At 35.4% G+C, this 11,683-nt stretch overlaps 2 protein-coding genes across 4 annotated transcripts in view; both read left to right on the top strand.

Annotated features, from left to right (window-relative positions):
- The first annotated feature begins 85 nt into the window (after positions 1-85).
- LOC106118944 (WAS protein family homolog 1) overlaps positions 86-11,683 on the top strand; it is a 42,888-nt gene continuing 31,290 nt past the window's right edge. For 2 of the 3 annotated variants that reach the window (XM_013313718.1, XM_013313716.1), the window contains exons 1-4: positions 4,369-4,461; positions 4,649-5,049; positions 5,124-5,420; positions 6,198-6,568. In XM_013313718.1, the coding sequence (XP_013169172.1) occupies positions 4,675-5,049; positions 5,124-5,420; positions 6,198-6,568 (1,043 nt within the window). In that variant the 5' untranslated portion in view covers positions 4,369-4,461; positions 4,649-4,674. Of the gene's footprint in view, positions 192-4,368; positions 4,462-4,648; positions 5,050-5,123; positions 5,421-6,197; positions 6,569-11,683 lie in introns of those variants that run through there. The other variant, XM_013313717.1, reaches the window with a different exon arrangement.
- LOC106118943 (cytokine receptor domeless) lies at positions 198-4,271 on the top strand. The gene has a single exon (XM_013313715.1). It carries the CDS (start codon positions 499-501, stop codon positions 4,252-4,254), a length of 3,756 nt encoding a protein of 1,251 aa, XP_013169169.1. The 5' UTR covers positions 198-498; the 3' UTR covers positions 4,255-4,271.

The raw sequence follows: 11,683 nt of genomic DNA, 5'->3' as shown, positions 1-11,683 counted from the left end.
GTCGATTAAGTTATAAAATTTTCCACCTTTTTAAAATCAATATTTGTAGAAAAGGTTAAAATGACATATAACAACTGTGTTTTGACGTGAGGTAACATTTTTTTAATTCATTGATTTGTTTTCGACGGATCAACGAAGTGAAGTTCGTGCTACTCAGAAATACTATTCCAAAGTTTTTCTTTCTATTTCATGTAAGTACTTACGCTATTAAAGGCGTATTAAATTTTCATAGGTACATCTGGACTCCTGTCGCGCAATCTAAAGTGATCTATAAACATGTTTCACTTCAACGGTAACAGTGGTGATGGATAAATAAGTGATGTGGAGTTGTTGAGTTCAGTCCGCCTTGTGTCATCGTGTCGGAACTACAGTGCGCCATTTAGCTCGCGATAAAAACACAAGGAATGTGTTTATCGTTTCTCGTTGTTAGCTTGAAACGACGGTCAATAAACCAAACCGTAATGTGGGTGACGAGAGTTATTTAGGACAATTTCAGTAATGGAAAATAATTCATCAGATTCCCGTTGTGCAAAAACAAAGTGCAGTACAAGGAAAGGACTATTTCGATCATGGATTTGGTGCATTTTATTGAAGTGCTTTATCAGTTTACCCTGCATATTTTCGAAATGTCTTGGAGTAGACATCACTGTTGCTGTGTACCCGCAAGGTGACATCACTGTCCGTTACGGCGACCCATTAGAGATATTTTGTGTAGGGGAAAATTATTTAGCCGACGATCTCGAGTTTACTGTAGATGGGAAACAAGTTGAATCGGATATAGTCAACGAAACAACAAGGCGATTGTACTATGAAAAGCCAGCCAAACAAGTTATCGCTTACTATTGTAAGAATAAGAAGACAAATAAGAAATGTGTCAATCGAGTGTTGGTTGACTCGCCTCCAGAAAACATAACTACTTTTAGCTGCTTGTCTAAAAACTTAGATATTTTGAACTGCTCATGGCATGAAGGTCATACATTTAGTAAGATTAATTACTCCTTGACATTCATAATAAATGGAAATCCAGTAAGACCATGCACTGTTGAAAAATTTGACAAAACTCGGTATTGTACTTGGAACACAAGCAGTAAGCCTCGTTACAGACAGCTAGAAGAAGAGTTCTATTTCAATCTGCAATCATGTAATGGATTTGGCTGCATTGAACAGAATATCACAGTTGACCATTTTTCAATTGTCAAACCAGATCCTCCATCAAAATTAAAAGTGTTGTATAATGGGACACATAGTGTTGTATTGCAATGGGTCGTACCTAACAATGTGAAGGATTTGCTGCCTTGTGGTGTGGATCATAAAATTGAATATCAAATCGCTAAAATTGATAATACTGCTTATTTCCATAGTGTTGATGCTTCATTTTTGCCACCAAACAATAAAACTTATAGGTTTCAATTAAACAACTTGCCATATGCACATATGCAGTATGAGGTTAGAATCTACATCAAATCAAAAAAAGCAGTTAGAGATGAGTTTTGGTCAGAGTACAATTACATATCATTTTACACGGACAGTGAGAGACCTGGCCGGCCACCAGAAATGATAGCAGGAGGTTTTGACCAAGCAACATATAGTAAAAACAGAATAATATATGTCTATTGGAAACAATTAGAGGAGTATGAAGAAGCTGGTGCAAATTTTACATACAAAGTGGTTGTTTCCCAAGGCAATAAATCAGAGACCCTCTTGGCTGATAAGAACAAAAGTTTAAGTTATGTCTATCTGGATGATGCACCTTTAGAAGCAATGCAAGTATCGGTGTGGTCTTACAATATGAAAGGACAATCAGTAAATAATAGTCACATGTATATACCTTCTGTATGGGACACTCGTAATCTAGATGTCACCTCATTCACTAAACTTGCCTATGAAAATGGAACCTATGAGTTATCTTGGGTCGGGATAGATAGTATAGATAACTACACATTATTTTGGTGTCAACATAATGCTACTAAAATATGTGCTGGTCGTTTAAATTTCACTATTTTAGAATCTTATAAAAATAATCATGTGATACATCTGCCGGGAGACTACAGGTACCAGTTTGCAATTTCTGCTAACAAGGGTAGCAAAACTAGTGGTATGACCTGGGCTAAATGCGAGATATCCAAAGTTGGGATGGCAATGTATGGATTTAATGTACATTTGAAGTATGATGCTCCTGGAAAATCATTTGTCAAATTAAGATGGTCCATGGATTGTGCATTACAGGATGGAATTATTACTGGTTATAATATAACTTACTGCCCTGTAATACAGACAAGCAGTTTATGTGATGCAACTATTGGAAATCAGTCGATTTTCATCTCTGATTCAGCTAAAATGGAAGTTAATATCACAGATTTACTTCCATTTAGAACTTATCAATTCACCATAGCATTGAATACAACATACGGCTTAAAGACTATTGAAAATGCCACAGCTGTTATTACAACTTCAGAAGATACACCAACAAAACCAAGAAACATTACAATAACTGATGTAAAAAGTAATTCCTTAAATATATCATGGGATCCTCCATTGCACAGGAATGGTATTATTGGTAAATATGTGATATATAATTTTGGACAAGAATTCTATGTTCATAATGTCTCTGGAACTGACACTTCGAGAAGCTATGTAACACTCACTGGACTTCAGGGCTTCACCAATTATTCTTGGACCATTCAAGCTTGTAACATTCCTATAGGCTTATGTTCCCAAGTTGGACCAAATGAAGGTATTTTTGTGAGAACAAGAATAGGTGCACCTAGCAGACTTAAGGCTCCAACAATAAGAAATAACCCAGATCTTCTGAAATGGGATAAACCAGAAATACCAGGTGGAACTGTAGATTTTTATCAAGTAAGAAGGATTAAAGATGATATGGAACCGGAAATAATGAATTCTACAGATTTGACACTTTCTGTGACACACTGTGAAGGAGGAATAATGAGTGAAACATATCAAGTCAGGGCAGTCAACTGTGATGAAGATCCCGACCATGGAGCACTTGCAGATAAAGAAAATGTAAATCTAACCCGATCTAATGTTAGCAATGTTTATTATGGGGAATGGAGTGAACCAAGTACAGTGGCTTGCAGAAGTAGAGATGGATTAGCAGTAACATTTATATTAATGATTGTTTTTGCAATAATTGGTCTTGTATATGGAACAATAAAATTGTACAAAAGGTATAAAAAAATGGAGGATATTAAACCTGTTCTGCCCATTGGTTTAGGAACACCAGAAAAAGATTCTAAGTATACTTTTGGAAGTTGGAATCCATCTAATAAAGATGATAAGCCATCATCTGATGAAGCATTACTGCTTCCTGATAAAACTACAGTGTCCTCTACAGATACCAAACAGAAAACCAATGACAACTGTGCTGCTAGTGATCACACCGATAGTACCGCATTATCTGACTCGTCTCGAGAGCCAGTGGATAGGCAAGTTTCCACTTCAGACGATGGTTCTAATTCATCACTGCAATTGGAAGGGGAACCAATAAAAGACGACGAAACTAATCAAAATCAAGAAATGGACTCTTCAACTGACATAGAGAGCTTCAGAGAAAATCCGTCATACTATGTTGATAACAGCTTTAAGAAAAATCCAACCAGCGGCTACGTGCAACCGGTTGTGAAACCAACAACTGGCTATGTACAATCTGCGCCCGCTCCTCATTTGAGTATTTCGCAAATCCCTTCCACACAGCCTGCCAGTTCTAGTTACGTGATGGCGGGACTGTCTCCACCCGTATTTAATTCTGAAACTTCAGCACCGTGTGCGCCGAGTCAACTGCCTCCCTCCTCCGGCTATGTGCGACCCGAAGAAACACAACCCAAGTCCGTATTGACGTTTCCAAAACTGGTGACGTTGCCGTCAAAATTGTTGGGTCCGGAAAGCTTGCCTTCGATGCCCACCTTGCCAACCTCTGTAACACCCAGTGCGGACAGTAGCTACATTCAGTTACAGTCGTTGGATGCCATTCCTAGTCTTAAGTCGAGCGTACGTAACACTGTGCCATTGAAACCGTCCGCTTCTAACGGCTACGTGAGTCCAGAAGACGTGGTTATCAACAAGCACCTAAACAACATGCTGTACGCGGGACAGCTCGCTGAGGAGTCTGCCGTGCTGGACCCCACGATGTCCCCCGACGCTTATTGCCGCTTCTCCTGGAGCACCGATCCTGCCAACGATAATCTTCACTCCTTACTCGCGGATTCGCGGACAATAAACACTAATAAAAATTGAGTCAAAAAACGACTAGAATAGTGACACAGTACTGATAGACTCCTTAGTGACTGAATTGTAAATATTGAACTAAACTAGTTTAACTTTATTGAGTGCTATAAATAATTATCGGACATACATAATTTAACACAAGAAATCAGATGTGTCGTCTAGTGATAATTCTTGTGCCTTATTAATTTATTTTAGGACATTTAAAAGAAGTCGTGGGTAAGATTCCAACTTTTCATATTCTATATTTTGCAACATAACACGTGTTTTATTGCTCAATAACAAAATAATTTTTCTTTTTTGCTCTTGTCCGATTCATTATAATATAAACCTTTAAGCGAAAAGGCGTTTTAATTATTGGATAAGTTGTGTAGTAGAAGTGTAACGACCTAAATGTTTGTTACAGAATTTCTACGATCACAATAGTCAATAATGGATGGTATCTACAAAATCAATTTGATACCAAACGATCTAAGTATGGAGGAGAGTATTCTGCAAATAGCCGAAACTCTCGATAATCTCAATGGGATAGTGGAAGACGTGTTCGCTCGCGTGTCTCTCAGGATTAATCAGAACATGGATAAAACACATAAATTGAAACAAAGGATTGAAATATCAAAAGCTAAAGTTGCAAAACTTACGGGCATGCAGAAAGCGATTAAAGTTTTCTCGAGTGCTAAGTATCCAACATCTATAACTCACAACCATTATAAATCCGTATTCGACCTAGATTGTTACCAATATCAACCTCAAAAGATTACTCTGAGTGGTGTAACTCAGAAGCAGTCCAACGATAAAAAGATACAGGTATTATTATTGAATTATTCAATTAAATAAACATCAGTATTTACCTATTTACTCATATATACTATTTATTATAGGAAAAATTGCATTTCTATCACGTAAAAGTAGCAGATTGTAAAGACTTGAATACGAAACCCGATAAAGATTTGGATTCTGTGATAAATAACGTTACGACAGTAGGGGACCTACTGATCTTCAAAACGGATGAGAGTCCATACATACGGAGTAGCAGCAAAGTGCTGGCTTACGTACCTACGATCATAACCAATGATGAAAATAAAGTGTCACTGGAAGAAGCACCGCCATCGATTGTCAAGAGGAACGTACTCAAACGGGAAGCCGATGAGTATATGTATGCGCCGGGAATGGGAATGGTAAGTTATCTTACAAATATATTTAATAATAATAATTTATTTAAACCAAAGTACACATAAAAATATACATTAGTTATTGGAGCATCCTTTTAAGTATATAATACCTGTGACAGAATGCTCCGTTCTTCCGTACCATAAATTTATATTTTTATTTTTTTACAATATCATATACCTTACAAATAAACAAAAAGAAATGATAAGCAATTTGGGTAGTTAGAAAAATATACATATTACATGCAAAACTTTAGATGGATAGATTTATCGTAAAATGTACATTTTGTTTATGTTTAAAAATATTCAGGCTTTGGACCGTAATAAGATTTATTTATACAAAGAACAGAATATTTCATTCACTATATCGCTGGTATTTTAATATCGTCAAACTATTATTAATAATCAGAAAGTGAGTCGAGAGGTATTTCTCAAGTTGATGTTATTTATCCTCATATTTTAATAAGAGTATTTCATTGCTTAAATTTTAAACTCTCCGAATTTGAAGAGCTTAATAAAGGTTAATCGGCCTTTTTAATGATCATAAATTACGGTCGGTCGTGGGTTTAAAAATATGACATGTGGGATAAAAAATTAGTGTGAATATTAAAGTAGTAATGTAAAAAAAAACATTATAAAGAACCAGTTTTTCTGAAAAACGTAATTGTAGCATGATTCTAAATAGAAAAATTTGATAAAAGTAGTATATTTTGTAGTAAATTGTTTTGTTTTACGATTTTATTGATTCTGGTACATTCGTGAATCTACATAGTATCTTTTCTTCAGGTTCCGGAGTTGGATATGCCTCTCGACCTCCCCCACTTGCCGGGTGTGGCCGGGGACGTTCAATTCTCCTTCACCAATGATGGTTCGATAGCGCCGTCCGCCGTCACTTCGCCCGACACCAACATCGTAGTTCCCGATCTTACGGACCTGGATCTAGAGCAGCTACCGGACGTGGGGGAACCGACGCCAGTACCGGTCCCAGTTCCGGTTCCAGACATACCGGACGCACCGCCACCAGTTCAAAGTGTGGCAGTTCCTCCATCAGTTCCTGTAGTATTGCCTCCTGTGTTGGCCAGTCCACCACCACCTCCTCCGCCGCCGCCTCCACCTCCACCTCCGCCGATGGAGGTGCCGACCCTACAAAATACAAGGTAAGTCTTTGAAAAATTAGAATATTTTGAAATTAATGTCGTATGTTCTGTCGTTTGCAGTTTTGGTTCCTTGAACATGAGTCAAAATTTATGTAATGTGTAAGAATGATTAATGTCTAAACCTTGAGGATTTTTACACAACTTCGTATAAAAATAATCTCGTACGGAGTAAAAACGTGTGTTCGAGTATTTGGTATCGTTTTCCCCATAATTTGATGTAAAAAGACATACAAACAAAGTTTTTTAACTATGAGGCTTAAAACTACGGTACGACTTGGTTTGAGTACGCCATGATGATTTCTAAGCGTATCCAATCCTCTCTCAATTTAATTTGAATAGTTCATTGAGATAGTAATGAATGTTCTAAATTAATAACTCTACTTTCAAAGTAAAGGCAGTTGACAATTTACCAGACTGATAATAAATTTTGTAGGCTATTATTACAAGTTCTGTCCACTTTAAACTTGTACTTTATTAATCCTAGATTGTTTCGAAAGCAATAGAGGCATTCTACGAAGCTTAATTATATAGTTTCAAAGGCATAAGCTTATTATGTGAAGACGATATTAAATTTAATTTCTATAAATTAATAGACTGATATTGTTCAAAGATATTAGAAATATTAAGTTGGAAATTTCATAAACAGATCTGTTTTATTAATAGATGGTTTTTTATGGGACTATATTTTGATCTGACAATTACGTAATGATACTAAAATTACTATAAAATTATCAAAATTCTTGTCTACTTTTTCTTTTATATCAGATTCGAATGCCTTATAGATTATCAACAAAATAACAAACGAAATAAAATACTTTGTTGGCGAGGTCGTGGTACAGAAAGTAAGCTTCAAAGCAAAGAAACCTTTGTCCCCAGAACCTTAATGCCACATGTTAGTTGTTTTTTTCTAATGTCAGTTTCACACATTAGCGCTCATGTTTTCTACCTGTTTTTTTTTTCAAACGCCATATGTTCCAAGATTAAAACTGTTATCGCCCGAGGGGCTTTGACGTGGGGTTGGAAAAAATAATCTACCATTACGTAAATCGTTTAAGCTTTTTTTTTATACCGTATTATGGTAATTAATTTTATTGTATGAATACTAAAAAGGTCGGAAGTAAAATAAGGTGTTATATTTGGATTAGATTCGTAATTATAAAATTTGGATTGACTATCCAAACAGTAAATCATTCTGAGGCTACACAATCTTTTCAGCTTTCATCATCAGCTCACTATATGTTCCCACCGAGGGGCTCGGAGCCCACCCTAAGTTAGGGATGACTAGGCCATAGACAACCACGCTGGCCAACTGCGGGTTTGTTGACTTCACACATATCTTTGAATTTCTTCTCAGTTATGTGCAAATTGCGTCCCGATGTTTTCCTTCAACGTAAGAACGTCGGATAAATGTACATATGTAAATCGGAAATTGGAAAAACAAATTGGTACGTGACGGGATCCGAACCAAGGACCTGCAGATTGCAAGTCAAGTGCTTGACTCCTGAGCCACCGACGCTCAGATTTTCAGCTTTATTATAATAATAAAATCTACGATGGCTGTGGTACGTTACTTAAATGATAACCGGGTTATAAATTACGTTTATCTCGGAACCTTTATTTGGTATTTAATTTTCTTTATCATCCATACAAATAACTTGACGTAGTATCAATAATGGACATATCTTGTCGTTTTTTCAAACAAGTCAATGATTCTTTTATTATATTTTTACTATTTTGTGTCTTACTCCATTTTTCGTACGATTTGTAAAAAGTAATTACTGAACCCGACTATTTTTAAAGTTCCGTACCTCGAAAGGAAAAAAAACGGAAACTTTATAGGATCATTTTGTTTGTCCGTTCGTCTGTTACGACCCTTTTTTTTGTAATTTCAAAATTTACTGGTGAATACTTAGCTACTACAATTCTTCAATTAGTGAACTTTATTTAATTAAGTTAACTTTCCCGATCTGGTATATCCCCCAAAGTCAGGTCTTTGTTATTTACAGCTGTACATCGATAAATAATATGTTAACTCATAGTACTGACTGATCGATTGATTTGTTTATTTTATAGACGTATTTCTTTACGCACTTGACTGACTTGAAAGATTTTATTTATTGTTAAGTCTTTATATGATAATGGATTTGTTATATCTTACTAATATTTACATCACATAGATAGAAACAAACATCCATCCATCCATCCAAACATGCATTTATATTACTAGGATTGGAAAGCACTTTGTTAGACTTAATTTTTTTCTTTTTCATTTGGTCACAATTTTTTTTTATGTTAACAGTTATGTTTTTTTTATTTTATTTAATTAATTATTTGTAAACTAAATATGACACTGCCTGCAAGAACATTAGTTGACCCAGTTGTGTGTTCTATTGTTGGTCTAGTTTAAAGAACTCGGGTTATTTTAGTTCAGCTTATCTATTAGGACAGGAACATGGACGTCCCGACGCAACTCTGATAAAATTCCTATAATCAACATTATCATTTCGAAATGGTACAAACGACAAATTGTTTTTCTCTGTTTATCGAACATTATACGGGAATAGTTAAGAATTCGTATGTTTTTAAATCGAACGTTTAAACAAAATCAATAACTATTCGAATAACTGACAAGTTTATTAAGCAAATACATAATATAGAATAAAAAGATATCATAAAATTAGTAATTTAGTTCCAGTCATTATCAACACTAACAATACAGATGTGTACTTCCAGACTATGTTTTACATCTATGCTTAATTTCATCGAGATCTGTGCAGCCGTTCTGGAGATACCTTGTAATAAACATCCATCCAAACATTCATATTTATAATATTAGTGAGATATATGAAGCACTTGATATGCGCAACATCTTTGTGATAAAAGAATAGTGCGCGGTCTTTTCTTAACACGTATTTAACTCTACATTGTGATTTTTTGTCGACCGTGTCTTAATAGTGTACATTACATGAATTGTAAAGCAGTACCGCCCCCGTTTACAAAAAGGAAGGCGTAATAGATTCGTTTTCGTAGAAAAATGTAAATGCACACACTTACTGAGCGGCTTGGAATCATAGTTATGGGTCATTTGACCTCCGGTCTGGCTCCCGAGGAATTACAAATAGGATGAACCCCATAACGTGGGATTAAATGCGATTCGAAACGTCTTGGTGCGGCCGTAACTGTATACAGTCCACTGTAATTGGGAACCATAAATTTAGTTTTATTTATGTATATAGCCTAGAAGAATTTATTTTTTCGTATACACCTAAGTGCTTATGTCCATCATGAGTTTTCTAATTTTATCTATTTGGGCATAGCTGCAAACGGTTCCTAGCTATGTTTTAATTCGATTCAATTTCTATTTATGCTTACTTAATTTAAATACAACAAAGTTAAAGGCAACAACCTACTCTAAGTCGTATATAAAATAACCTGTCCCTATAAGGTCTAGCCGAATTTTTATCTCGATGTTTAGTCGCCGAGATTTAATCAGTCACGGGCACGCGCGTCGTTCGGCGAAGTGTGTCGTTTTTGCGCTCTTATCGCTTTCGATATGAGCTCGATCTACACATATTTTCGGCTAAATATTTGAAGTAAAGTATCATGACATTTTTTTAACAAATTAGTCTAAACATGACAAAATTACACTACAATGTTAATGCTGAGATGTTATTGAGTGTAGCTATCTTATAGTAATTTCGGTTCTTATGTAATAAATGCATGACTTTTGTGAAGATTTACATTTATCATTTCAACATTTGAAGAATTTACACAAAACCTTGTACTAATAACTTCAGTAAGAAAAACACATTCCTTAATATATTCCTTAAATAATAATTTTATCTGTTTACTATATATTTATATTGTAATTCTAAAAACAGATAACGCCGTTTCATATCTTCCTCTGCATACTAACAATACTATTCAAATATCACTTATGACGTATACGATAATAACATTAAAAAAACAAATAGGCTTGCTTTAAGGAGTTTAAGTTATGTTACTGTGAAATTGTCATTTCCGATATAACACAAACAAGCTCGTAGATCCCCACTTCTTATAAGAGTTCCGCAATACAAGAAATCGGGCGTTTCTGTATGCGTCATACTGAATACGTTACCAAGAGTTTGTGCTGACGTAGTAATACGTTTATAACATATACCTATTTTCCTGCTCGCTACGTAATCCATTTATAATTAGTTTGGTTTATACAGAAACTTTGCTAATTGTATGTTAACATGTTTTTGGTATACCTCGCCAAGGTTATCGTGATTGGAATTTTTTTTTTAATGGATACCGTTAGATTTATTATAAAATTTATGCGCAAAAGAAAATGCTTATCGAAAAACTTTACAGTAAAAGATGTAATATCCAAAAATATTACACTTTTTAACAATTACTTTCCTTGACATTTCCCCAAATCACTATGACGTAATACACTGCTAATATTAAGTACCAAAGAAATCAAAAACGTATTAAAAGCAAATTAACTAGCTCTCGATACGAATCGATACAAGCAAGTAGTCGAGAATAGGGGGTGTTTACAAAACGCTCGCTTCTCGGTACTGTGGCTAAGTGGAAGCAGCCACTTGGAAAACAAAGGCCGCGTGTACATTCCGGCGAGCTGTTTTGTACAAATAAAGTCGATGTTTGACTCCGGTGATGTCGCCCCGCGTACATCAGCGGCAAATGCATTAATTTTATATTTTTTTTATTCTTCTTAGAATAATGACTCCATTTAATCTTTCAATCCTACTAAGGAATATTGAAAACTCACTTTTCATTAATATAAAATAATATTTTTTGACATTTGAATGACCTTCAGAAATAAATTGACATAGGTGCCTTTAAAAATAGTCTTTTTCTAAACTATTGCGACCCATCTTGCATCCACATCCACAACTTATCGTGGTCAAACGCTAGTTTAGTTACTGTATGAACATTTAAAAAGCTGCATGAAATTAATGTTACGTAACTTAGTCCTTACCAACCCCCATTTGGCCAGCGTGGTTGACTGTGGCCTAGTCACTCCTTACTTTAGGGTAGGCTCCGAGCCTCTCGGTGGGGACGTATAGTGAGCCGATGATGATGAACATAGTTCTAATTACGAGCCGA

Source organism: Papilio xuthus, unplaced genomic scaffold (genome assembly GCF_000836235.2).
Source record: "Papilio xuthus unplaced genomic scaffold, Pxut_1.1 DF827542.1, whole genome shotgun sequence".
Lineage (NCBI taxonomy): Eukaryota > Metazoa > Arthropoda > Insecta > Lepidoptera > Papilionidae > Papilio > Papilio xuthus.
The sequence above is the reverse complement of the archived record's forward strand: the minus strand, read 5'-3'. Positions and strand labels throughout refer to the sequence as shown.